Genomic DNA, 23,627 nt, shown 5'->3' with positions numbered 1-23,627 from the left:
TTCTTGAGATGGAGGTGATCCGGAGGCGGCAGCGCGTGACATTGGGCTGCGCGGTGCTGGATCAGGTCTTGGAAGGAGGATTTCCTTGCGGCGCCATCACGGAGCTCGTTGGGGAGAGCACCGCCGCCAAGACGCAGCTCGCGCTCCAGCTACTCGTCACGGTACAGTTGCCAGGGTCTCTCGGGGGATTGAATGGCTCGGCGATCTACATCCACACGGAGGGGTACTTTCCAGGTCGCCGGTTGCGGCAGCTCGCTAGCGCGTTCCAGAGTTCCAGGGGGCTAGGGTTTGATCCCTGCGACAATGTGTTCGTGGAAGCGGTTGGAACGATCCAAGAGCTGATTGCCCTCTTCGATCGCTTGGAGCAGCTCTTCGAGATGCAGCGGGAGATGCCGGTGAGGCTGCTTGTGATCGACTCCATAGCGGCATTGTTTCGCTCGGAATTCGAGAACAACAGAGCGGAGATGGTGGTCCGAGCTGCAACCCTCTTTCAGGTCTCCGCCAAGCTCAAGAGATTGGCTCACAGGTACGATGTGGCAGTCGTAGTAACGAACCAGGTGATGGATTGCATGGACGGATCCAGCGGCATCCAGATAGGAAATCTTGCGGAGCTTGTGTCGTCTCGGAGAAGGGTGGCTCCAGCGTTGGGTTTAGCGTGGGGGCATTGCATCAACATCAGGGTTTTTCTATCAAGGAGCCAGGAATTCTTGCAAGCTACAGCCAAGCGTCCAAAGCTGGACCACCAAGATGGGGCCGAAGTTTCGAAGAGTACAAAGAGGGAGTTACACGTTTTGTTCGCTCCACACTTACCTTACAGGTCGTGCGAGTTTGTCGTCAATCAAAGTGGCATTCACGGAGTACTCGACGATGACAGAGAAAATGCGTGATTCTTTATCTTTCTTGCGACGACACGGGTAAGCACTTCCAGTTAAAACGCTTTCTACGTGCATCCTAACTTTGGAGTTTTACAGTGCTTGTTTTTTGCATGGCTGCTACGAAGGCTTGCAGATTCTTCGTACTTGAGCCTTCTCGTTTTAGAGCTTCCACGCATGCGGTGCTCAGCACCTCGACCTTTTTCCTCGGGACACTTTCGGCCAGCATAATCTTGCGTATCATTTCTTCTATATCTTTTGCGGTAGGCCCAATACTGGTGTTATACGCATAGTACCCGACTTGCCACGGATCCACTGCGAATAAGCAATTTAACTTCTGCTCTGCAAAACATGGCCATCCTAGAACTGGAACACCTGAAACTATAGCTTCCATCAGCGAATTCCATCCACAGTGCGTCAGAAATGCAGCGACGGAGCTATGCTGCAAAACCTTCATCTGAGGAGCCCAGGTAACAAACATACCCCGCTTGTTATGCTTGAACCTCTGCTGAAGAAATTCACTGTTTTCCTCTATCAGGTCCAAGCGAGCAACCCACAGGAATGCGTACTCACTTTGTTCCAAACCGTTGGCAAGCTCCTGAGTGTCGTTCAAAGAGAGAGTTGCCAAACTTCCAAAGGATATGTAGAGAACGGACTGAGGTGGCTGCTCGTCGAGCCAATTCATGCAGCAGAGTTCTTGCTCCCACACAGAGCGACTATACTCTTTTGAAGGTATGAATGGCCCAGCAGCCACAATGCTTGTGAACTTCTTATGAAGCTGATCAAATTGTTCCTTTTCAAGGTCGTCAAAGGAATTTACTAGTGCCCACGCGTCACTGTCGTCGATGGACATTCGGTGCCTGATATGGTCTTCACGGCCATCTAAGAACCTAGAAGGAAGGTAGTGTGCGGGAATCGGAGGGAGCCCGGGGATACTGTCTAAAGTTCCTCCTGAAAAGGTGAGAAAATATTATTCTGTTTTTTAGATTTATGCTTACCATCTTCCAGATTCTCTCGAAGGAAAGGAATGTAGCAGGATATCAACGCGAATGTTGCAGAAGACGTCCAGAAGCATGCTCGGCTGAACCCAAACTTTTGAGCAACATCTCGCGTCCAGTAGAAAAAGGCATCCGATATAATGCAAGTGATAGTCGGAGCTGACAGATCTCCCATAAGCTGCTCAACTATCTTCTCAACTTCGTCTCTCATCGACGTTGCGGCAGTGTCAAGAAACAGCTCCAGGTGGCTCAGCAACTTGGCTTGAGGTAGGCAGTCATCTGGGACACTTACAAATCTCAAGCTATCAGCTTCGCAGTTGGACTTCAGGATCTTATCGTGGTTGCTTCTCGTGTTGACGAAAGTAACGAGGACTCCCATGGAAGCAAGACGGTCGCTGAGGTGCAGCATCGGATTAATGTGGCCCTGTGCCGGGAATGGGACTACCAAAACATGAACATCCGAGACGGAAGCCATCGAGCAGAAACTTGGAGGTAAGCCTAAGTTTGAACTTTTATTTTTAGCTAAGGACATGCAGCGCAGATTTTACGTGGAGCTGATAGATAAATGTGGGAACTTGGCCGTGGCCGCCGACATTCACGAGCAAATCCAGCGCGCCCTTGTGGACAAAGAAGACGTCTTCATCCATAACAAACTGGTTCACATGTATGGCAAGCTTGGAAGCGTGGGACACGCCCGACAGGTCTTCGACGCAATCAGAACGAAGAATCTCTTTTCTTGGATCGTCATGCTGACAGTCTACTCCCAGAACGGGTTCGTCGAGCACGCCAAAGCCATCTTCGACCAGATGCCGTTCGTCACCGTGGTTGCTTGGAACGCGCTGCTAGCGGCTTATGCCACAAACGGGTATCTCCGAGAGGCCAGGGAACTCTTTTCAACGATGCCAGAGCTCAGTATGGTTTCGTCAACGTGCATGCTGGGAGTTTTCTCCGAGATTCAGGACTTTTCCAGGTGCTGGGAAGTAATTCATGAGATGGAAGAGCGAGATATAGTCTCCTGGAATTCACTGCTATCGGCTTACGTCCGGAATGGGCTTTTGAAAGAGGCGAAGCAGGTATTCTCTTCAATGCCGGAGTGGGATTTAGTCTCATTCAACACTATGCTAGCCTCGAGCCTGGAAGACAGCAGCAGCAGTGGTTTGTCGGAGACACTAGAAGTCTTCACTACGATGCCCGAGCAGGATATAATCTCCTGGACAACTGTTCTTTCAGCTTATGTCCGTGAAGGTCGTCTCGAGGAGTCGAAAGCACACTTTGACAGGATGCCGCTGTGGAATCTCCCGTCCTCCAATGCAATGCTGGCCGTCTACTGCAACTGTGGCAAGTTTGACGACGCAGTGGGATTTTTCGCGTGTATGCCCGAGAAGGACTTGCTCTCATGGACGTCGATGCTCGTGGCATATGCTCGGAACGGGCATCTCGGGCGTGCGAGAGATTTCTTCTACAGCATGCCAGGCCGGGACGTGATCTCCCGGAACGGAATGCTGACGGCCTACATTCGCAACGGCGATGTCAAGTCAGCCAAGAGGTTCTTTGACGCTCTTCCGGAAACGACCCCATCGTCGTGGAACTCCATGCTCGCCGCTTCCAACGCCAGCAGCGTTTTGCAGCTCGCCGGCGAGATCAGCCTCGCTCATGCTCCCGACGCAGAGAGCTTCGTCTCCATCCTCATCGCCGTGACGCACTTGGGCAAAGTTGACGAAGGCCGGCGCTACTTCATCTCCATGACGCTCGACTTTGGGATCCAACCGACGAAGCAACACTACCTCTGCATGGTCGACCTCCTGAGCCGAGCCGGGCATATCGAAAAGGCCCAAGATCTCGTCGCCAACATGCCTTTTTCGCATGGGACTTTGGAATGGAGATGCTTTCTCACGGCATCCAGGAGCACCTCTCCACGCATGCTCGCAGCTGCTAGAAGCATTCTTGAAACCGGAAAAGGTGGTGGAGCTGAGACATACGTGCTACTAGCAAATGCCGCGACGGTACCAAAGGCAAGGTAACGTTTTGTGTAAATTGTTCGCTTGATACAAAGTTTTCTAACTGGAGCTATGCCTTTTGGTTCTTTTTCCGGAATGTCAGGTAGTATTTGTTAGTGTACGAATCGCGGAAGAACGAGACCTCGTCCCCGTGACGCAGCCCATTATGATTGACGTAGCTGATCCATCCGGTGGTGAAGACATTGCCTTGGCTGCTACACCAGTGCGTGTACTTAAACTTCCAAGTTCTTCCACTCTCGTCCTCGAACGCAAGTATTACAAACCGGTTGCCATCCTCTCCGCTGCTACTTCCTCTCGTCCTTGCCGCGGAAGGGGAGGCGGAGGGCTCTCCATTCCCGGCCATGACAAGCGGGAAGCAGCGCTCGGCGTCCTTCTTGGAGACGAGCAGCCGGTTGAGCTTGCTGGTGTCGCTCCTTGTGAGAACTTTGGTGAAGAGGTGCTCCCTGGTGCTCCTTGGATCCGGCCGCTGATCGATGCTGGAGGAGCCGAGACACCCCCGCTTTGGAAGATTATCAAAGTCGTGGGGATCCGCTGGCGAGCGAGACCTTTTGCGGGTTGCTTTTGGAGGCGGTGGTGGCGGGGCTTCTTCTCCGACTCCCAGGCTCAGCCACCTCGAGCAATCCAGCTCTGCTTCGCTCGTCAAGTATTTGCTGCTTGGAAGCGAGAAGGCTGGCACCATTTCCATCCATTTGAGCAAATCTTTGGTCTGGAACTCCACTGCTGGCACTGGTAGTAGATTTGATGGCTGATCGCCCTCTTGTTTTTCTTCATCTTTGTAATCTTGCTGCTGCAGCCACTGCTCTTCCAAATGTTCTTCACTCACCATCCTCAAAATATAACACTGAAACTACTTTGGAATCTCATATCGGGAACCGGAGTTTCCAAACAAGTTTGATCAAGCATATTACTTGCAGTATGTTCCTACTATCTCCATTTTATCTCTCGAGGCTCTATTTCTAATGGTCAGCCGCTTATGGCTCTTCTTTCTGAGCGGGAATGGGAGGGAATATGCTTCAAATTTTCTTCAAAACGAAAGAATGCGGGTTTTACAGGATTTCATTTTCATTCTAGTAGCTTGTTGTAAGTTAGAACGCTCACGGCGGCGACCAGATGCCACGCGGCGTGGAGATATGGAGTCTGTGGATAGAGACCATCTGCGAGGAACAATGTGGCTCCGGCGAGCGAGGAAATGGTGTGGAGATTGTGAGCTGGCTTGAGAAGAGGCTGTGTTTGCACGCGCCTTGCGAAAGTGGCCTAGTCGAAAAAATCAGAATCGATCGATGTCGAGCTAGAAAACTTCGCACCTCGGTAAGTCCAGTGTGAAGAATGGTCACGAGGAATGGTTGAAACGGGACGAGAGCTGCAGAGCAGGCGAAAAATCCTTTCCAGTTCTCGGATTGTAGAAGAGCTCTTGATAGACACTGAAAGATCCAAAAAAACCTTCCCATGAGCAAAGATTGAGGAAAGTCGAAAGTTTACCAGAGCTGAGGTTGCGATCATGGTGTAGTCTCCGCGCCTTAGAAGTTGTCGAGCTTTTCCTCTCGATGCGTGGTACAAGCTCGAGGCAGCTCCAACACCGATCAAGGAATCGGCATAGAACTTGCTCACAGTCTTCTTTCTGCGAGCAAAGTGGCATGCTCTCAATACAATGGATGGAATTCATAGCTAACCTTGGCGCTTGCAATCCAACAAAGATGAAGGGCAACGAAGTCACGACGTTAGCAATCGTCTCGAGAAAGCAGTGATCATCTGCGTTAGTGGAGAAATCCAAGTTCTCGATCACGAAGAGTATTTCTCAAAACTGACCGTGCTTATGTTTCGAAAGAGGACGTAACCAGCAAAGCCACAGGCGCCTCACAGGCTGTGCTCGCGATTTCAGGCGCTCCATCGTCCTGTTGTTACACCCATTTCCATAAACCAGGGAAAGGTTTAGATGTTTCGATCCATTCACATACCATTCCTCGTCCTCGCTTGAAGCAACAGAGTGCTCGAGGCGAACACCACGGAGCCCTTCAAACACCATTCTCAGAGAAGAGAGGAGTGAAAACGATCACTCCTCTATGATACCGAGAAAAAAAAAAATGCAAACGTACCAAAGTGGAGCTCGCAGCAGCATATCCAAAGATCCGACTCCATGAAACGAATATTCAACCGCTGGAGATACGGATCTTCCACTATTCGTTGACTAATTGGTCTAGACCGGTCAAAGTACTAGTCTCGCCAGGGAAATGTAATGGCCGCTGTGGCTAGAGTCGATCTCTAGCAGCCCACGAGCCGCTCGCTCCCCCCTTGTCCAATCCCTGTGCCAGTTACAAGCGCTTAGAATCGAAGTAGTGGTCACTGGATTCACTGGAAATGGCATTGAAGCCAGGAGCTCCTCGGCCTCCTCCAAATGCCCAGCCCTCGCAAGAGCGTCTACCATCGCGCTGTAGTGCTCCCTCGATGGTCTCACGCCATGATCCGCCGCCATGGATTGGAATACCCGTGCCGCCTCCTCAATCATCCCCGCGCCGCCACACAGCGCCAATGCGCTTGTGAAGGCGATTTCGTTGGGCGCAATTCCTTCTTGCCCCAGTCGACGCCACAAGGTGATGCCCTCTTCAGCACGACCGCTTTGGGCATATCCACCCAGCATCGCCGCCCAAGAGACCAGACACTTATGAGGAATGCCGTCAAAAGTTTCCTTTGCACGCAGAAAATGCCCGGTTTGGGCATATGCAGTCACCATGGCGTTCCACGGCATAGAATCTCTCATGGGCATCTTCTGGAAGACCAACAGGGCCTCATTAATTTTCTTCTTGGTCAATGCTAACGCAGCTATCATGACTGTCCAGCAGACGTCACTCCGGTGAGGTAGCCGGTCAAAAAGTGCCTTGGCCTCGTCAATGTGCTTGTTTTGAGCATATCCCGCCAGCATTGTGGCCGCTGAGAAGGCATCTTGCTGTGGCATCCTTTCAAACGCGGTTTGGGATTCCTGGACTTGACCGGCCTGGGAATACGCTTGCAACAGTGCAGTCCACGACGTGATGTCTCTGGTCAAGGCCTGCCCGTAAAACACCTCTTTGAACGCTTCCAAGTCATTGTACTGGAGAAAACCATTCAACATCGTATTCCACATTACCCTGTCGTGCATTGGCGCTTTGTCAAAAAGCAGCTTCCCAGGATCTATATGCCCTTTTTGGGCATACGATGATACCATAGACGTCCAGGCGGCAACACTCCTTCTCTTCATTTTCAAGAACACTACTTCTGCCTCCTCTGAATTGCCACAGTTAACGTAGCCTTGCAAGAGAGAGTGCCAAGTTGACGGATGCCACTGTGGCATTTTGCTGACTGTAGATTCAAGCTCAGCAAGGTACCCATTACGGGCATATCCTGCGGCCATGGATACCCAAGCTAATGTGTCTCTCTCCGGCAGTATCTCAAACCATCTTCTTGCTTCGTGAAGGCGTCCATCCTGCACGCACGCTACTGCTATTAAACTTACTACGCTGGAGCTCCAACAAGGTGCCAGCTGAAGCGCGGTCTTTGCATCATCCGGGCCAGAGTTCGAGCAGAATGCCCCGATCAATCCTGCCCAAGTCACCAGTGATCGATCACCCGGCATCGTGTCAAAAAGATGCTTTGCTTGGCCCAAATCCTCTCCTTTCTGCCCCACTGCAGCAATCATGGTGTTCCATGCAACAGAGTTGCGCTGCGGCATCTGAGAGAACACTTCCCTTGCGTGATCTATGCTACCAAAGTCGCACACTGCTGCCAAGAGCGCGTTCCAGGAGACGCAGCTCCATTCCGGCATCAAACAGAAAATTGCCGTTGCTTCCTCCAGATGCCCTGATTGGGCATATGCATGTAAGATAGAGTTCCAAGAAACTACGTCGTGTTCTGGGCTCCGAGAAAAGAATGTCAATGCCTCATCAAGCGTTCCGCCCTTGACGACTCCTGCCAGAATCGAGTTGAACGTCACAACATCTACCATAGGCATCCTCTGGAAGATGATATGCGCTTCTTCGATATGCCCTGCTTGCGTATACGCTCCAACCATGGTGTTGCAGACCACGACATTGAGCGTGGGCATCGAATCGAAAACGGCCTTTGCCTCTGCAGTGGATCCAATCTGTGCAAACCCGAGGAGCAAAATACTGCATGAAACGAAGTCCCTGTCAGCCATAGAAGCAAAGACCGCCGACGCCGCTTCCAGATCCCCGCATTTGGCATAAAGCTGGAGGATGATCTTGGCGAGGTATTTGCTGCCACCGAGGTTCTCTCGCAAGATCTGGGCATGGAGACGCCGCCCCTGGAGCAGATCCCTGGACCTGATGCACTCATAGAGGTGGCAAGCCAATTCCCCAATCCCAGGGCTTCGAGCACAGAATATACTCGACTGTTTCAGCATATGCTCTCAAGCGGGCAAATGCATTGACTTGCTTGGGAATCTGATGTACACGTGGGACTTGTTTGCTTGTGCGTGGCGTCAATTTGTAAACTATGGATTGTCATCTCCATGCGCAGCGACATTCTTAGCATACGCGCGTATGGTTAAGAGTGTCGATTACTTACTCGACAATGCTAAACGGTAGACCCTAAGTAAAAAAATTAGCTTGTCTTTGCTGTGTCGATCCCGCCAAAGAGATTCGTCACCCGCGTTTATTAACGCGGGGCATTACATAATATGTATCCCTGTTTTTGTTTGACAAGCGTCGGCTGGCTAGGTGACATATGAACTGAAAAAGAAAAAGAGAAGAAAAACAAAGAAAATGTATTTTCACATATGGAATCAGTATGCTATACAGTATGATTATTGCATTCGAAAAAAGCGTTGCAGCATTTGGACTGCGATATCTGAACCAACCAACCAATGTAACTTTGGAGCAGACTGCCGGTAAAATTCGCGTGCCCGTGGCTTGCCCTAAGAAAAAAAAGGCTGGTCTGGCCAACCACAGGAGCATCTTCCAAATCGTACCAGGTCTCAATTCAATTCAGCTGCTGCTGAAAGGACTGCCCAGGACTTTACTGTCACGATCGCAAGAGAAAGAAGAGATTGAAAATAAAACAATGCAATTTTATTATTTCTATTTAATATTATTATTCTGTTTATCTCTTTATCTCAAATTCCAGAAAAAATTTAAAAAAAAGATTCAATCAGGAAAAATCTATGCATCCTAGAGGCGAGAAGGAAAAAAAAGAGCATATCTTTACTCTAGCTCTAGGATTGGCATCGCAGAAAATCAGATACAATGACGACCATCTCGCTCTGCTTCTCTCTCTCTCTCGCAATCGGCGACCGCGACCCCGAGAGAGGCCTGGAATCCAGAAACGTAAAACACGCTCACGGAACGAGAGGACAAGATCAAGCAGCAGTGGGGCGAGGATCTGGGTGGTCACGACCCGAAACAAACAAGATTGCTTGCGATGAATTGGATTCACGAGAAACGGGATGGGGGGTTGGGATTTGTTCGCTCGCTCCATCCAAATGCCACCAAGCGGCACCTAGAAAACGACTGACTCTGCAAAGAACCGACCAAACAACCGACGCAGTGAAAATAAGAAGAAAACAAGATGCCCATTAGAGGCAACATGATCTCTAAACGCTAACGCTTACCAAACAAACCACAAATTTGTTGATCTGGTATGAGCGTAAAACAAAACTGGTAGCTAGCTACGTAAGGTAACCAGAGCCTCCGTTTGCAGTCTCCCTATAGCTATAGGCTAAAAGTATGGATGAAAAACGAGGAACGCTAAACTTCCGGGAGGGAGATGAGATCTTCTCCTCTTTGTTCTTGGGCCGGGACGGAACAATCTCTGATCGGGGGGTGTTAAGTTGAGCTCCAATTCCCCCCTTCTTCGCTCCTTGCTACCAATTGTGAAACCCCGGTGCTGTGCTAGCGCTACGCCGGTAACCATGTACACGAACCTCACGATCTCGATGGTTGGATGATCTTCGACGCGGTGGAAGAGCCTCGTCGACTTCCACTGCCGCTGCTGCTGCTGCTGCTGCTCGGAGGCCCTCCTTGATCCGCCTAAGTTGATCACAGCACCCACCTTTGCTGCTACCTTTGCTGCTGCTATTCTCTGTACAACAAAACCTCCATGCCTGGCGAGGGGCTGCGCTCGGCGCCGCCGCGGGCTTGAAGCTCGGACCCGGGGTGGCGAGCGGAACCACCTTGCTGCTGCCGCGGATCCTCTCGTGCGGCGACGACAGCCACTTCGCGAACATGTACTCGATCGTCCGCCACGGCGGCAGATGCATCGAGTTCTGCGTCAGCGATTGCTTGGCTGCCTCGGACATGATCTCCAGCACCCGGTGGAGCTTCTTGACGCTGCCCACGAACACCACCGGGAGGAGCTTGAGCGCTGCGCGGTAGCTCGGGGTCGGCCGGGCGATCTCAAACTGGGACTGGAAATCCAGGTCGAGGATCAGGCGGCGATCTTCGGCCTGGCCCCCGCTGTCGAATACAACGTCAACGTATTCGTAGTCACCTGGACAAAACCACCCAACGATCAGAGGCCCCCCACCACGAAGAAATAAGAAAAGTTCTTCGAAGAGACACGGTGCCTATGATCAATCTGTCTAGGATGGCAGTGAAGATCCATGATGATGGCAAGAACAGTGGAAGTGCTGAGGGAAAGGCAAACATCTCTGGGTGGATCTGCCTTACCTCCTGGCACGTTGCCCGAAATCGGCCACCGCAATTTGCAAATGGCTGCGTCGTAGCCTTGCGACTTGAGGTGCTTGGCCACCAGCTGACGAACGCAAGCGCCTTTGCAATCGCTGCCTGGATCGCCGTAGCAAACCATGCCCTCCTCGGACATCGCCAGCAGCACGGCCGAGACCTTGGCCACCAATTCGACCTCCACGCCCGACTTGCTCGATCCCAACACCTGCATTGCGGGATTGATGGAAGCGTGAGGAGAGGAAAATCGCGAGAGAAGAGGGCATCTATCGGCAAACGAGAGAACACAAACCTTCAAGCTGTCGCACAGGCTTCCCGGTGGCGCGCCATCGGCGCCATCGCCGTCGCCCTCGTCGCGGTCGCGGCTACCGTCCTCGATGAACTCGTGAACCATCGCCGCGAGGTCGTGATCGCCTTCGCCGTTGCTGGCGGCAACGCATTGGCCCCCGGCTCCCCCGGACGAGCGCGACGACGAAATATTGGTCTTGGATTGATCGCCATTCTCGAGCTCCTTGAAGCTGTGGATCCAAGAAGCCTGCGAGAGAGACGGCCGACACGCCTTGTGCTTGCCCCCGGGGGTGAGAGGGGAAAGCGGAGGCTCTAGGCTCAAATCCTTGTCGATGGAGCGCGAATGGAGCAGATCAGAGAGCGTAGGAGGATCGATCTCGATCCTCCGCGGCCCCTGGAAGAGGAGGCCGGGCATCCTGGATGGGGTTTGGCTCGGAATCGTGACGGGCAGCAAGAGCCAGCAGCACAGGGAGAGGGGGAGGAAATTGGGAGTGACACGACCGGAGGAAATTTCGGCTGCCGGGAGGGAGAATGCATCAGAAGCAAGAGCAATCGCTAGGAAATCGCAAGAATGGAGAAGAAATCACAAGAATGAAGAACAACCCTGCCAGAGAGGGACGATCAAAGCCGCGGCAAACCGGATGCGCGAATGAAGACGCTGTCGCAGGAGAGCCCGATCGCCGTCGAAGAGAATCAAGCCGCCATAGCCAGCGCCTTCTGCTCGCCGCGGCCCCCCTCCTCAATCGAGACCCCAAAGACAAGGCATTAAAAAATCCGACGGGTAAATTAACTCTTTCACCACAGGCTTTTACCTTTTACCGCCCGCCCAGCCCCTCCGTACGCGGGCGACACGGAATATCCCCCTCGTACGGACGCCATCAAAGTCAATAAGCCCTTTATCCTTCTTCCAAGCGAACCGAGAAAAGAGAGAAGGGATTTGGATGGATGAATCGATCGCGTGTATGGAACACCCTTCGCCTATAATACCTGGAAAACCATTGGCCCTTTGATTTTCTTCCAGACGAATGGTATTTTGCGCGGGGGCCTCTTCTTTGTCGCGGCCTGTACGTAAGAGTGTGGAGTTTCTAAGTCTTTGCTCCATGTCGTCACCCAGCATTATTTTTTGCCTTGTTTAACTTGGCGCTGTGCCGCTCGCTCGCTCGCTTTCGCTGTGCTAAGCTTTGGCGATGATCCCCAAGTGCTTTGTGCTGTGGGGACCTCTTTGGCGAGCGTACCACTCCTGTCCATATTAAAAACACACACTCCATCCCACTTGGACACTAAACAACGCGTGCTCGGCCACAGATGGATGGAGGCTGTGGACAAGTTTTCGCGGTTGTTGGCTACAGTCGCTTTGGACCCGGGCAAGCAATCAAGCAAGCGAAAAAAAAAAACGAAAAAGAAAAAAAAAACGGAAAAAAAACAAGGAAAGCTCAATGCGTTTGAGCACAGAGGAAGATCACAGCGCTTGGGGATTAGGAAAAGGCAAAGTGGGGGGAGGGGCGGCCATGATATTGTCAAGTTGATGATGTCGAAAGAATGGAAAGCAGGATGATGGACGACTGAAACGGGGTTTCTTCTGTAGCGAAGGAAACGAACGCTCGTGTTTATGCACTTTCATGTTTAGGCGCTCTTTATCTTTTTCTGAATCGCGCCGGGGACCACGAAGGAGACTGACAAAGGTTTCTAGTAGATGCTCCGGAATGAGTGAAAGCAGGAACAAGGTATGATAAGCAGTAATGCAATGGATGATGTCTCCCTCTCAAGTTAGTACCGAAAGATAAAAGATAAAGATAAACTCACAGAGCCACACCTTACATGAGAAGAGCCCAAGCTCTTATGATGGATGAATAGAATAGCCTCCTCTCTCTCAGAGCATCTCTGTTGTCAAAAGAACGATGGCCACTTTGGCTGATGTTGAGATAAGCTGGAAAAGAAAAACTTTGAGATGCGCTTTGAAACATGAAAAGCAAAAGAGGGGAGAAGGAAAAAAACGGAAGCCAAAACGTCTACCTGACCCCGCGGTGCTCACAGGAACGGGGGTAAAATCACCCAGCGCCTCGGGTACTTGGCTCGCCCTTCTTTTCCGTCAAACAGCTGCGAAAGAGAAGCGCAAAAGTCACGAAAAGATGAGCAACACTACCAGAAGATGCAAAACCTTCTTCAGCCGCCTGTGCTTGGCAAGGGCCCAGTTGGTCATGATGAACGTCGCCGCGAAAAGAAAGCTATAGCCAGCCACCGTCTGCGTCGCAATGTTGAAGCCAAGCCACTGGTAGATCTCGGTCGTGTAGTTCCCGCAGGTGACGAAGTTAAACACGAAGCCATAGGGGATAACGTAGCCACCTTTGCCGTCGGCCGGGCGAAGCCCCCGGAGGATGATATGCGTGACAAAGTTCGCGGCCTGGAAGACGAGCCCGATACCGAAGCCGAGATACATCTGCTTGTCCGGGACCGGCGTGTAGAGCGGATGATTGACGAAGTAAGCGATGAAGGCACCGAAGAGCCAGTAGTAAGCACAGTTCCTGTAAACGTTGCCCAGCGGAGAGGTGGCGTGGCTAAACCGGTGGACGAAGAAAGTCTCGAGGATTCGCTTGGAGTAGTGCAGTGTCCAGTACCACATCGCATACTTTTGCACGGGGTGCGTCACGGTCCGTGCCGGGAGCGAGAAAAGCAGCGAATATATGCCCGGAAAGAAGTAAAAGAGCGGATATATCACCAGTGGGCCGAGGTACTCGAAGAAGAACAAGGTCCGATACGAGACTTGGGGTCCCAGATCCTTGAAAACCACCTCTCCACCATCGCTGCTTTCGAAGTATTCCTTGAGGCTTTTGCCGTGTTCTAGTACCGTGGGACGAGATTGGCCGGTCCTTAGAGGTAAAGTAAGGCGCTGCCTCGAGGCATAGTACTTTGGAACTAGGAAAAGAAGGTTTGAAGGAAATCAGTGTGTCTGAGAGAGGGAGAGAGTGGTCAAATACTCACCGCGCTTGGAGATCGCCCGCTTGAGATCATCCACTGACGCCTGGGGAAGAAATGCCGTGAGAGGGACGAGAAAATCGGACATAAACAGTGGAAAACCTCCACCTCTCCGGTAGATCTTGGTCCGGAGATGATTCTTACCTCGTTTGGGAGCTCAATGCCACCCTTGACGATCTCCCGCCCGCTGCGCGACACCACAATCACCTTCATGGCGAGAGAGGAGGATGAAGAACCCTAAAGGAATAGAGGCCGTTGGATTATCACTGTGGGGCGGGTGTTGATCGACGGTGGATTTACACTGGCAATGAATGCGCCGATTGAATGTACATTTCTTTTTTGTTTCTTGTTAGCCTTGTTAAGAGACGAACGCTCTTGTCGCGGTGGCTAAAGCGAAAACTTCGTTTGTTCTTGGGCAAGTCACGAGACCATTGTTTTGATCGGACATGGTTTGCAATGCCTGGAAGAATAAGAAAAAAAAGAATGAGAAAGTATTGAGATATCTGGATCGAGAAACAAAACCTTTGTGCTGTAAACGTATCCATTCGGTAAAACCATTGGAGGATTGTCCTCGTCCATAAGCTCCTTCGTGATGTAACAGATGAGCCTCGAGCGTACGTGCTTCATGAACGGGAGTGGCTCCGCGAGTTTCCTGATCGCTTCATGCGAGAAAGGATCGTCCTTCAAACACGTTTCTTCGTAGCACAGCCTAGAGAACGATAGGAGAAGGAAATGAGGACAGGCAAGGCGACAAGAAACTAGAGCTTACGGTGTTTTGAGAGCTGAAAGACCGGCCTGGATGTAAATGTGTAGCAAGGACGGAGAAGTCATTCCGTGCATCTTGCAGAACTCGTCTTTGAAGAGCTGAATTAGTTTCTCCCATTGGTTGTCATCGAATAAAGTCTGGCAATATAAAGCACGAAAAGGTGTTTTGAGGAAGCAAAACAGAAAAATAAATAAATAAATAAAACAGCTCGCCTTGTAAAAGACACACTCTGTTGTTTGCTTCAGTACTAGAGTTGTCATGGCCTCTTGCAAGTGTTGCATATCAACAGAAGCAAGCTGCGAGAGAAACTTGCGAGCGTATAACACAGCGTCAAATGCCTTCTCCGCTCGAACGAGTTCTATGAACTCCTGAATCCTCAGCTTAAATTCGAATACACTCTAGATATTCAGACGAGAAAATTAGAACGAATCGATCGTGCAAAAAGATTACCAGCGTCTTCTTTAGCTTTCCCTTGTTCTCCGAGCACCAGTTAAGTGCATACGTGCAACTCTTTCTCTTCAGTCCCTCGATAATCTGCTGGGCTTCAGCAAAAAGGCCAACGTCTGCAAGATCCTGGATTCGAAGGATCACTACTTTGATCATAGTGAAGAGAAAAAAAACATTTCCAGAGCAATACCTGAATGGACGAATGCTCGACGAGTTTAGTCGCGGTGTTAATGTAAGACGAACGCAAGAGGTAGTCCACGAGAATTCTGTCAAGCTTTGTTTTCTTCCACTTTGGATCCTTGCAAAAGTCACTCAAGTGATCCAACCTCGCTCGAGATCTTTGGAGATTCTGTTCTTCCGCATCGTGCATTTCCTGGAGCTGCCAAAGGAAGACGTATCTTCGAAAAGGAGACTAACAAACCGCCACTACCTTTCTCTTCAATCCACTCAAGCGATTCACGCACGAATCCAGCTGCTTGATCGCGGCGTCTCGCGACACCTCCTTCTTCCCGGCCTCGGCAACAGCGCCAGTGATGCCATTCACCTCCTTCTCCACTGCGCGAATGCCCTGCCGTACAGACCTCTTGAGAACTTCGTAAGACACCCGGACGAGCTGGTGCTCGAGCTTGATCGTTTCCACGCAGCGATGGCACGTCGATGCCGCTGAATCGATGGCCGGACCAGCTGGAGCGCCTTCCTCATTCATTCCCAACAGAAGAACCCTAAAAAACAAGAGCCCTAAAAACAAGCGCCCAAACTTCTATCATAACTATAATACAAAACTTTCTAACTTTGTCAAACCATCTGGAGTTTCTTCTCGAGGCCCAACGCCGTCTTGTACGCTGGCGCGATTGGAGGCTGCACGGGAGCTAAGCTTTGATAATCCTCGCTGGGCAAAGGATACGATTGATCGGCGTCATAGCCACTCAAATCTCCACACGCCAGGAATGGTACCATGATTTTGTTTGGTCCTTCGAGCCAAGCGCTGGAACAGTCTGCACGAGGAACAAGCCGTGAGAAACGTAATTATCTAGAACACTGTCGTAGAGACGAAGCAACTGGAAGCATCAGAAAAGCACAGTGGATTGATCATCACATAGAGATCATGAAGGGGAATCCGTGATTTCATCACGCGCAAAATACCATGGCATCAGAAACTGGAATGTTTCATCACTCAAGTCATGAAGGGGAATCCAGTACTCATCATTTGCTTGCAAGCCTGCTTTGGAGTGTGGAAAAAAAGGAAAAGAATCTTACCGAGTTCCGGGTATGCTCCGCTAGCTTGCTCCAAGATATCATACAAGTTCCGTGGCTCGAAGCCTTCCGGAGGTTGATAGTCTTCGCAAACAACGAAAGCTTCTGTAAAGCGATAGCATCGTGAGGGATCGGAGTAGAAAATCATGACAAGGATTTACCTATGCTCGAGTTTCGGCTGCTCTTTGGTTTCGTACAAGTCACAGTCGTGAAAAACATTTTCAGCTGGCACAAACGATGTTTACGATAAGCGTAAAACCATTTAAACGCTTTTACCTGGGCGTACAACAGGCTGATATCTTTCCCCCGGAAAACCTTTGCGACAAACTTCGCGCCTGGCCGAAGAACGTGTGTTACAATTGTTAGCGCCTGCATCGAAACCATGGTCACTCCACTGTGCTTTACAAGCTAGAAAACTGTTACCGCTAGGATAAGCTGCGCCTGGACGAACTCGTCCATGTCGTGGAGTCCCGTCACTGTAAGTTCAACATTTTAGACCAAAAGCAATTGTTTTGGGACGATCTCACCATCCGGGGCACCGTCACAGACAACTAAGTCGGCTTTGCAACCATGGAAATGCTGAATAACCTACGAGGACAAAAAACCACAAAAAAAGAAAAAAAGAGCTTCAAACATTACATAATACTTGAGATTCTACCAACCAACTCGGCAGTTCGTGCACTAGTGATGTCTCCTTGAATTTGAACGACACCATCAATAGGGGCCATTGGCTGCAAATCAATAGCCACAATAAGAGGTCGATCATCCTGCCTAGAAGAACACAGTGATAAATCTTTTCCTCACAAAGAAAGGAGAGAAAAAGGAAGGCAAAGCTCTTACTTATCACTCTTTGAAGGAACGTAGAGCTGCCTGCTTAGAACCTGTGAATGTCGCTACCAGTTGTACATGAAAATCCAAAACTCCATACCTGGCTCCAGCTTCCAGGAGCCGCGCACAGATCAACAACGCGCTTCACACCTACATTGTCAAATCCATAAGGACCCCAAAATTGCCAATAGACAAAACCCACCTTGCAGGATTCCAAATTCTTCGTCAATCTGGAGCAGCTTGAAGGCGCTGCGAGCGCGCCATCCTTCTTCCTTGGCCTTCCGATAGTAGATGTCCTGCGCGGCAGCAAAAATGCTTATGGGCAAGAACAGGACCGCGAGACCCACCCGTTTGTCCTTGGAAGATTTCCCCATCGCCGCCTTTTAGGGTTCTAGCCGCCGCCACGTTAAAAACGCTTACGAATTAAAGTTAATCTTGCTTAATCATTTCCAATCCCATTTACATTGTCTTGAGAACAAGATTGCTCCGCACGGCATGCACTTTGTCCTTCCAGGTCAGTGACCCAAAAGCCTCACTTCTTATCTTCTTTCTCACAGGATCAGCATCCAAGAAGTCTTTACTTGACCAACGTGGTCAAACTTCAATTCTCTCGGCTTGACCGTCAAATTGACTCCCAATTGATGGATAGTTGAGCTGGATTGCTTGAACAATCTCCAAACCTTCATGGCAGAACGATCGATATTCTTTGGGCACAACTTTCTGGCCAGAAACTAGCTCACACACAAGTCCAACGTAGTCTGACACGTTTAGATCGTAGACAAGCTGCAACATTGGGATTAACATGTCCACCTCCATAATCAAATGGTTTTCCATCGTAAGCCCACCAGCTACAAAACCTGTATAATTCTAAGCTATTAGATCCAACAATGCAGAATTTCATAGTCAATCCTACCAGTTGTAACCGGGGCAGGTCTGATAGCTATAGAACATCACTGATAAACTTTTAGCAATGCAATAATCCCAGAGACAAGAGGGAGTTCCAGACATTGTCCGGAACCTATTCCTTGCGGGTGCTGCAGCTATAATAAATGTTCCCGGTGCAACCGCATCAGGCTGAAAAAGATGCCTAGAGCATGAGAAATTCATGGATTAAATCTTTACCTTGATGATGGCAGGGTTTGAAATACTAGGGCCACGGGATGAGTAGTTTGCCATGGTGGGACTATGCTTTTAAAATGTTCATAGGCCCCTGATAAGTAATTTCACTAAAGTTCAAACAAAAAAAGCATCAACTTATACCTAACGATGCTATTGAGTTGAGAGAGGCAAATAGAAAATATACCATGTATAGTTGTGCAGAGTTGCATAAAACCTCATCATTTCTGCCTCTGATAAATAAATTGTGGGTAAAACCTATGGCTTGGGAACGTATACCAAGATAAACCATGCCTACACCAACTGCATGTAACACCACTTGGCCTGGGAATGGATGGTCCCCTTTGAGACATCCAACAATTTTGCTTTTGGTTTTGACAGGATGCATGCAAACATAGTGCGCTGTCATAACAAATTGCAGCTTAAGAAAAATGCTCCTAAAGGAACACACCTTGTGGCAGGATCAATGCCATCGTATCCTAGTTTGGATCCAAGGGCCACTGGTCACCACCCTCCAGTAGAATTCTTGTTTAAGCTCGCTCCCTCGGATCAAAACAAAAGTTTGCTGGGTGATCTTGTCTGAAAAAGTATTTGCCTTAGAGGTAACTCACAAATTCACGACCTAAATTGGTAGCTAGTGTTTTTAACGGACATATTCAATCCCTTATTTCCAGCAGCAGCCACCACCGCAATTCCCTTCGCAACTGCTACAAGGCCAGCCATAGCAAAACTAACTTATGTAAGCACTAATTATGTTTATTAAGATTTCAATACATATTTAGTTCTAATTTATAGATCACAATCACCTAGAGTTTCTAAAATTGGAGGCTTTGGAAGTCTCTCTAACTATGCAAAAGCCATAGATCAACAAATGCAAGGTGAATTTTCCCCACAATACCAATATAGGAGGAGGTATAGATGGAATCAATGTGTTGACAATGAGGCAAAAGAAATTTAAATGCATCCTTACATGAAATGAAAATTTTATCATATGTTAAATGTCTATGATAGTATTAGTGTCAAATATTATAATTGCAAATTGTCATTCTTGCCTACCACTATCACTCTATAGTGCTTACATGTTGCCATTTCATCTTTCAACATTTTATAAACAATTATATATGAAGTGATAACATTGTTTGTGTGGCAATTATGATAGTGCTCAATAAAACTATTCAAGCCCAAAACTATCTCAAGCACTAACTTATATACTACCAACACCATCATCTGCCATAACTTTATGATCTACTTAGGTCTTAGTTGCAAATGCCTGATTAGAGATCCCTTTGGGCATCATTAAAGATCCTTTGTGCTATTTAGCCACCTTATCACATACCTTTAAACCTTATAGCACAAGTTTTATTATTTCCCAACTTTTGGCAACACAAATGAATGGCTTTATTTGCCTCCATCTACAATGCTATATTCTTGTTGAGATGGAAGCTAACTTAGAGGAGGGATGAATATGCTTTATAGAATAGGAAGGGGAGGCATAGGTGGCAAAGGGATGTAGATGGGTAGTGGTAGGGAGGGGAGGGATGCAAACACATATGAAAGGAGAGTGTTAGCTGGTGGAGGTATATAGACACTTCCAATTAACAAAATTTAAGAAGGATACAAATCAGATCTAGGCTTAATAGCAATCTTATGTTCTTTTCGTTCAACAAGGTGCAAATCATGAGGAGTGTTCATTAAGATCTCCTTATTGAACTATCTAAGTTTTATATTTATCAATAGAAAAACCTTCTTAATCATTGAATAAACTCTACACCTAAACTCTAAATTGGTATTATTATATAGATATAAACAAGAATAACACTATTATTATAAATATAAGCCCAAAACAATATCATTTATCTTGTGTTGGAGGGTTTATTGAAATTTTCTATAAAATTCTGCTCTATGATATATTTTTATAAATATACTGCTTAATTGTAATAGATTTTACTTATTTCTTTTTCACCTATTTATTTTATATTTCTTATATATTATTTCTAATTTCTTCTTCTGAAATGTCGTATAAGAAAACTCATCTTAATTTTTTTCTTCTATTAAATTACTTCAGTTATTGTTATAATCAGAAATTTGATTGTAACTCTGATGACCCAGAAACACTTATGAAATGTATTTTAAATTGGTATAGTGTTAAACATGGAGGAGATGTTAACATTTTTATTTATAGATCATCACAAAGTTTTGAATTTTCAAGTGATCCAAATCCTCAATTAGAAAATATAGACTTTACAATTAATAGCAGTAATGATTATAAAGTGATAGTATTTGAAGGTTCAGCAAAATATGAATCTGAAGGATGGTATGGCTGGAATTTATGGTCATTTCAAGGTTGCTATAAACATGAAAAATACACCCTTGTTGAATTTTTTGAGATTAAGCCTCAATGCATTATACCTTAAAATATTACTAGAATTCTATTTTATATTTATATTTCTGAAATTTTTTTAGGATTATAAATCATATTGTTTGATAAAGGGATTTATTACAAATATTTATATTTTTAATTTATAAAAAATCATAAATTAATTTTAATTTAGTTTTATTAGTATTATAAGTTCTAAAGCAATATTAGTTAAAACTGTTACAATTCCATAAACTTAAATATAATATGCTATTGTTATTTTAGGTTTCTTTGTAAATAGAAATTAGTTTTTTAAACAAGATTTTAATTAAATGCAAAGTGGCACTTTAGTAACAAAATTGGGGTTTAAGTTAGTTGTGTCGCCACTCTAAAAATATAGTGCATTTTAAAGTTGTACATATGTTATATAGCAATATTGTTTAAACTCTTGGCATCCTATAGTAGCATATACAAGGATTTTAATTTTTTTTACTTTCTATTAATTTTTAATAATTATTTCTATAGAATATTTAAATTGTTTTTTAATATTAAACCACAAAATATAAGGAATGCATATAATGACATATATATACTAAAAACTTAGTGGGTAATTCGTTGATTTTCCTTACCAATATTTTAGATTAAATTGATCCTAAATGGCTTATTATACAGATTAGCTAGAGTAAGATAATATATATTACCATTTTTAAAAAAAAATTTAGAGACTAGAGAAATTCTTTTATCTCACTTTCCCACTCAACCTATTCATGAATAAAATAAACTTAGCTGTATTTTTTCATGCAATCAAATCATTGATTTTTTGTCAAAGTGTTATGAAAAATTGTTAGCTCTTCCTACTTGTAGCTCAAACCAAGGTCTTAAGCCAAAGAATCTCCTCAAAGTGGCATATATATACTCAACTTCTATGCTCAAGAGTGCCTTAATCTAAATACATAGCTCTCCCTATAGTTTGAGTTTAGGCTCACTAGGCACCCCACAATGAAAGTTGCTTAAATGATAAATGATAAAATAATAAGATCAAAGTAAATAAACTCTTCTCTAGATACCATAAACATCATTGTTTATAGGAGATAGAGCCTCTAGCAATTCCCTGCTTATAAATCTGACTCCCCCTTGTTTCTCATCACACAAACTCAACTCCCAGAACATGAATGTTTAGTTTATATAGAATGCTTAGAAATTGTGGAATAGGAATAAAGCTATGGTTTCAACATAGATCTACTGTAACTAGGAAGATTTAAAAATAAATAAATGCCTTGATCACTTTAGTATGAGTTTTCTATTCACTATTAACTATATAGGAATAATGCCTTCTTGGACATCATCCTCAACCTTATACATTTGCTTTCTTGAAAAACATCATAAGTCTTTAAAGAAAAAAGAAAGAAACCTAAACCAAGAAATTGCATGAAAAGACTTATGATTTCTTCATTAATAACTTCTCTTGAAATCAAAAGATTTGGCATTCAAGAAAAAACAATGTAAAGAGCATTTACCTTTTATGTGTAGGTTACACACTTATAGACTTCACAAGTATCCTTCTTAGGGTTCCCCTCGAAGTGATACAAATGTTAAAAGATGTGTTTTCCTAGTTGCATTTGATCATATAGATCCACTCCTTGGCCATCCCTAGGCCTTCTGTTATGAGTAGAAAATGTTGCTAATGAGGAGCTTCTACTACCATCCAAATAGTCTTATGATGGTTGTATGGAACTCTACCACATATACATTGGTAGGCTTGTTTGGAAGGCTTGGGAAAATAATATAGGTAAGAACCATGGTGTTTCGTAAGGAAAGTTGGCTATGTGGTTGCCCCTCCTTGCCTTTGGGATCACAATTGTGGCAAGTTGGATGCAACTTCGAGTTTCTACCATGAATTGCTGGAAATTGGTGATGGAGAGGCTAGCATCCACCACAGTAGCACATCATGCTCCCAACCTGTGAAACAAAAGAAAGAAATTCATCACAAATAACTTAAGAACTACTAGAAAATTCATTATAATAAACTCAAAGAAACTTTAAACTCGGGGACCACCAAGAGAAAAAAAAAACAAAAAAGCTTTGGCCATTCTATCTTCATAGAATGGATGCTGCAATACATGGTGGAGGTTGGGATGATCCAAACCTTGGCAAATATATGAAAAGGGGACTTACTAGGGGTTGGCATTCACCTCTCTCATAGCTTATGTTTCAACATTAATTGATGCGACAATACAACAATTCATGCCATCTAAGAATATTTCTTGAGTCTCACTCACCAACACTCAAGATCCTAACCATTTCCAAGGATTACTGTTGGATCTTCATTCTAGCAAGTGTAATTATAAGCTTGTTGAATGAAATTTAACATCTTTTTGCTTGATTTATGTATCCCAACTTACCTCACTACTATTGTTGCCACAATATTTGCAATTCTTAAAGTTATATCATTGTCCACCATAGCTATTATAATATGACAATCCCTAATTTATCTTTCTTTCTCCCTATCCCTCTTTACTCCATTACCTTTTATAATGCTTTACATTGTTACGTACCAATATAGTGTCCTTACCTCTTTATCCCTTAGCACATTACCACTAAACTCCTCACCACATCATGTTGACCTTCTGCCACCATATAATCCCATACATGTGTAAACAACTAAAAAGAATGACTTGAGAGAGGGAGATAGTCGAGTTTTCACATGAGTTTGTTGTCACAGATGGTGAGTGAGAAGCATATACTTTTTGTCGAAATAAATAGCGGAGCCCTGCTTTGAGCAAGACCAACAGAGTGCGATAACCATCTACAAACTTCTAGCAATGTCACCAAGAAAAACAGAAACTGATCAAAATGAAAGTAACTAAAGTTAATTTCACGCTATATAGAGTGAGATAATCCGTTAGGGTTCAAATATAAAAGGAAAGGGCCCATAAACAAAAGTGCACCTCTTTTCCAATTTATTAAGAGTTTTAAAATATTTAGGGTTAATTGTCTTTGAATTTGAGTAGTATCAAATCCAAAAACTCATTATAATGCA

The 23,627-nt window shown here is 46.3% G+C and overlaps 8 protein-coding genes, 1 long non-coding RNA gene and 1 other non-coding gene across 15 annotated transcripts; 3 read left to right on the top strand and 7 right to left on the bottom strand.

Annotated features, from left to right (window-relative positions):
* The first annotated feature begins 8 nt into the window (after positions 1-8).
* LOC112342840 (DNA repair protein XRCC3 homolog) lies at positions 9-1,077 on the top strand. Its single transcript, XM_024665344.1, has 2 exons — positions 9-914; positions 972-1,077. Exon 1 carries the CDS (start codon positions 9-11, stop codon positions 885-887), a length of 879 nt encoding a protein of 292 aa, XP_024521112.1. The 3' UTR covers positions 888-914; positions 972-1,077.
* A 161-nt stretch (positions 1,078-1,238) lies between these two features.
* LOC112342863 lies at positions 1,239-1,960 on the top strand. The gene is made up of 4 exons (XR_002991094.1): positions 1,239-1,342; positions 1,411-1,604; positions 1,675-1,831; positions 1,881-1,960. It is a non-coding gene; the product is annotated as an uncharacterized LOC112342863 (long non-coding RNA).
* A 74-nt stretch (positions 1,961-2,034) lies between these two features.
* Positions 2,035-4,749, top strand: LOC112342862 (pentatricopeptide repeat-containing protein At4g02750-like). Its single transcript, XM_024665388.1, has 4 exons — positions 2,035-2,137; positions 2,188-2,362; positions 2,412-3,887; positions 3,971-4,749. The coding sequence occupies exons 2-4, from the start codon at positions 2,322-2,324 to the stop codon at positions 3,972-3,974; spliced, it is 1,521 nt and encodes a 506-aa protein (XP_024521156.1). The 5' UTR covers positions 2,035-2,137; positions 2,188-2,321; the 3' UTR covers positions 3,975-4,749.
* Positions 4,750-4,885: 136 nt separating this feature from the next.
* LOC9631882 lies at positions 4,886-6,114 on the bottom strand. 3 transcript variants are annotated; one of them, XM_024665399.1, is made up of 6 exons: positions 5,982-6,114; positions 5,844-5,898; positions 5,695-5,780; positions 5,368-5,637; positions 5,193-5,309; positions 4,886-5,142 (listed from the first exon to the last, which is right to left on the bottom strand). In XM_024665399.1, the coding sequence occupies exons 1-6, from the start codon at positions 6,022-6,024 to the stop codon at positions 4,913-4,915; spliced, it is 801 nt and encodes a 266-aa protein (XP_024521167.1). In that variant the 5' UTR covers positions 6,025-6,114; the 3' UTR covers positions 4,886-4,912. The 3 variants fall into 3 exon arrangements, with proteins under 3 accessions (XP_024521167.1, XP_024521166.1, XP_002991554.2); XM_002991508.2 differs by having other exon boundaries at positions 4,900-5,142; positions 5,368-5,506; positions 5,559-5,637; positions 5,695-5,898; XM_024665398.1 differs by having other exon boundaries at positions 5,695-5,898.
* LOC9631881 (pentatricopeptide repeat-containing protein At2g35030, mitochondrial) lies at positions 6,092-8,281 on the bottom strand. Its single transcript, XM_024665343.1, has one exon. The coding sequence runs from the start codon at positions 8,279-8,281 to the stop codon at positions 6,092-6,094; it is 2,190 nt and encodes a 729-aa protein (XP_024521111.1).
* A 1,202-nt stretch (positions 8,282-9,483) lies between these two features.
* LOC9631880 lies at positions 9,484-11,951 on the bottom strand. Its single transcript, XM_002991506.2, has 3 exons — positions 10,852-11,951; positions 10,545-10,767; positions 9,484-10,365 (listed from the first exon to the last, which is right to left on the bottom strand). The coding sequence occupies exons 1-3, from the start codon at positions 11,260-11,262 to the stop codon at positions 9,740-9,742; spliced, it is 1,260 nt and encodes a 419-aa protein (XP_002991552.2). The 5' UTR covers positions 11,263-11,951; the 3' UTR covers positions 9,484-9,739.
* Positions 11,952-12,626: 675 nt separating this feature from the next.
* On the bottom strand, positions 12,627-14,074 carry LOC9631879 (very-long-chain enoyl-CoA reductase). Its single transcript, XM_002991505.2, has 5 exons — positions 13,965-14,074; positions 13,827-13,866; positions 13,006-13,760; positions 12,861-12,944; positions 12,627-12,774 (listed from the first exon to the last, which is right to left on the bottom strand). Exons 1-4 carry the CDS (start codon positions 14,031-14,033, stop codon positions 12,876-12,878), a joined length of 933 nt encoding a protein of 310 aa, XP_002991551.1. The 5' UTR covers positions 14,034-14,074; the 3' UTR covers positions 12,627-12,774; positions 12,861-12,875.
* LOC9631878 (protein MAEA homolog) lies at positions 14,053-15,755 on the bottom strand. Of its 2 annotated transcripts, XM_024665393.1 has the most exons (7): positions 15,464-15,755; positions 15,224-15,412; positions 15,037-15,159; positions 14,799-14,984; positions 14,590-14,723; positions 14,343-14,529; positions 14,053-14,280 (listed from the first exon to the last, which is right to left on the bottom strand). In XM_024665393.1, exons 1-7 carry the CDS (start codon positions 15,737-15,739, stop codon positions 14,179-14,181), a joined length of 1,197 nt encoding a protein of 398 aa, XP_024521161.1. In that variant the 5' UTR covers positions 15,740-15,755; the 3' UTR covers positions 14,053-14,178. The 2 variants fall into 2 exon arrangements, with proteins under 2 accessions (XP_024521161.1, XP_024521160.1); XM_024665392.1 differs by having other exon boundaries at positions 14,063-14,280; positions 14,590-14,984.
* A 17-nt stretch (positions 15,756-15,772) lies between these two features.
* LOC9631877 (putative tRNA (cytidine(32)/guanosine(34)-2'-O)-methyltransferase) lies at positions 15,773-17,510 on the bottom strand. Of its 3 annotated transcripts, none has more exons than XM_024665395.1 (11): positions 17,463-17,510; positions 17,318-17,411; positions 17,216-17,265; positions 17,128-17,168; positions 16,950-17,058; positions 16,815-16,875; positions 16,711-16,763; positions 16,564-16,656; positions 16,449-16,512; positions 16,291-16,392; positions 15,773-16,028 (listed from the first exon to the last, which is right to left on the bottom strand). In XM_024665395.1, the coding sequence occupies exons 1-11, from the start codon at positions 17,487-17,489 to the stop codon at positions 15,829-15,831; spliced, it is 894 nt and encodes a 297-aa protein (XP_024521163.1). In that variant the 5' UTR covers positions 17,490-17,510; the 3' UTR covers positions 15,773-15,828. The 3 variants fall into 3 exon arrangements, with proteins under 3 accessions (XP_024521163.1, XP_024521164.1, XP_024521165.1); XM_024665396.1 differs by having other exon boundaries at positions 16,946-17,054; XM_024665397.1 differs by having other exon boundaries at positions 16,946-17,018.
* LOC112342864 lies at positions 16,180-16,246 on the bottom strand. Its single transcript, XR_002991095.1, has one exon. It is a non-coding gene; the product is annotated as a small nucleolar RNA snoR60 (small nucleolar RNA).
* Positions 17,511-23,627: the final 6,117 nt, after the last annotated feature.

Source organism: Selaginella moellendorffii, unplaced genomic scaffold (assembly GCF_000143415.4).
Source record: "Selaginella moellendorffii unplaced genomic scaffold, v1.0 SELMOscaffold_121, whole genome shotgun sequence".
In the NCBI taxonomy this organism is placed as follows: domain Eukaryota; kingdom Viridiplantae; phylum Streptophyta; class Lycopodiopsida; order Selaginellales; family Selaginellaceae; genus Selaginella; species Selaginella moellendorffii.
This window is presented reverse-complemented; position numbering and strand designations above follow the sequence as displayed.

Excerpts from the sequence above, each read along its gene's own strand:
- LOC9631881 (XM_024665343.1), bottom strand. The coding sequence starts at position 8,281 with ATGCTGAAACAGTCGAGTATATTCTGTGCTCGAAGCCCTGGGATTGGG.
- LOC9631879 (XM_002991505.2), bottom strand. The coding sequence starts at position 14,033 with ATGAAGGTGATTGTGGTGTCGCGCAGCGGGCGGGAGATCGTCAAGGGT. Across the intron at positions 13,867-13,964 it reads GCATTGAGCTCCCAAACGAG|GCGTCAGTGGATGATCTCAA; the intron begins GTAAGAATCATC and ends TTTCTTCCCCAG. Across the intron at positions 12,945-13,005 it reads AGCACAGGCGGCTGAAGAAG|CTGTTTGACGGAAAAGAAGG; the intron begins GTTTTGCATCTT and ends TCTCTTTCGCAG.
- LOC9631877 (XM_024665395.1), bottom strand. The coding sequence starts at position 17,489 with ATGGGGAAATCTTCCAAGGACAAACGG. Across the intron at positions 17,266-17,317 it reads AGAATTTGGAATCCTGCAAG|GTGTGAAGCGCGTTGTTGAT; the intron begins GTGGGTTTTGTC and ends TTGACAATGTAG. Across the intron at positions 17,059-17,127 it reads GTTCCTTCAAAGAGTGATAA|GCAGGATGATCGACCTCTTA; the intron begins GTAAGAGCTTTG and ends GTGTTCTTCTAG.
- LOC9631882 (XM_024665398.1), bottom strand. The coding sequence starts at position 6,024 with ATGGAGTCGGATCTTTGGATATGCTGCTGCGAGCTCCACTTTG. Across the intron at positions 5,899-5,981 it reads CTGCTGCGAGCTCCACTTTG|GGCTCCGTGGTGTTCGCCTC; the intron begins GTACGTTTGCAT and ends TGGTGTTTGAAG. Across the intron at positions 5,310-5,367 it reads TGATCGCAACCTCAGCTCTG|TGTCTATCAAGAGCTCTTCT; the intron begins GTAAACTTTCGA and ends TGGATCTTTCAG.
- LOC112342862 (XM_024665388.1), top strand. The coding sequence starts at position 2,322 with ATGAACATCCGAGACGGAAGCCATCGAGCAGAAACTTGGAG. Across the intron at positions 2,363-2,411 it reads CATCGAGCAGAAACTTGGAG|ATTTTACGTGGAGCTGATAG; the intron begins GTAAGCCTAAGT and ends CATGCAGCGCAG.
- LOC9631878 (XM_024665392.1), bottom strand. The coding sequence starts at position 15,739 with ATGAATGAGGAAGGCGCTCCAGCTGGTCCGGCCATCGATTCAGCGGCA. Across the intron at positions 14,985-15,036 it reads GAAAGCTAAAGAAGACGCTG|AGTGTATTCGAATTTAAGCT; the intron begins GTAATCTTTTTG and ends CTGAATATCTAG. Across the intron at positions 14,530-14,589 it reads CTTTCAGCTCTCAAAACACC|GCTGTGCTACGAAGAAACGT; the intron begins GTAAGCTCTAGT and ends ATCGTTCTCTAG.
- LOC112342840 (XM_024665344.1), top strand. The coding sequence starts at position 9 with ATGGAGGTGATCCGGAGGCGGCAGCGCGTGACATTGGGCTGCGCGGTG.
- LOC9631880 (XM_002991506.2), bottom strand. The coding sequence starts at position 11,262 with ATGCCCGGCCTCCTCTTCCAGGGGCCGCGGAGGATCGAGATCGATCCT. Across the intron at positions 10,768-10,851 it reads GCCTGTGCGACAGCTTGAAG|GTGTTGGGATCGAGCAAGTC; the intron begins GTTTGTGTTCTC and ends CCCGCAATGCAG. Across the intron at positions 10,366-10,544 it reads TTCGGGCAACGTGCCAGGAG|GTGACTACGAATACGTTGAC; the intron begins GTAAGGCAGATC and ends GGTTTTGTCCAG.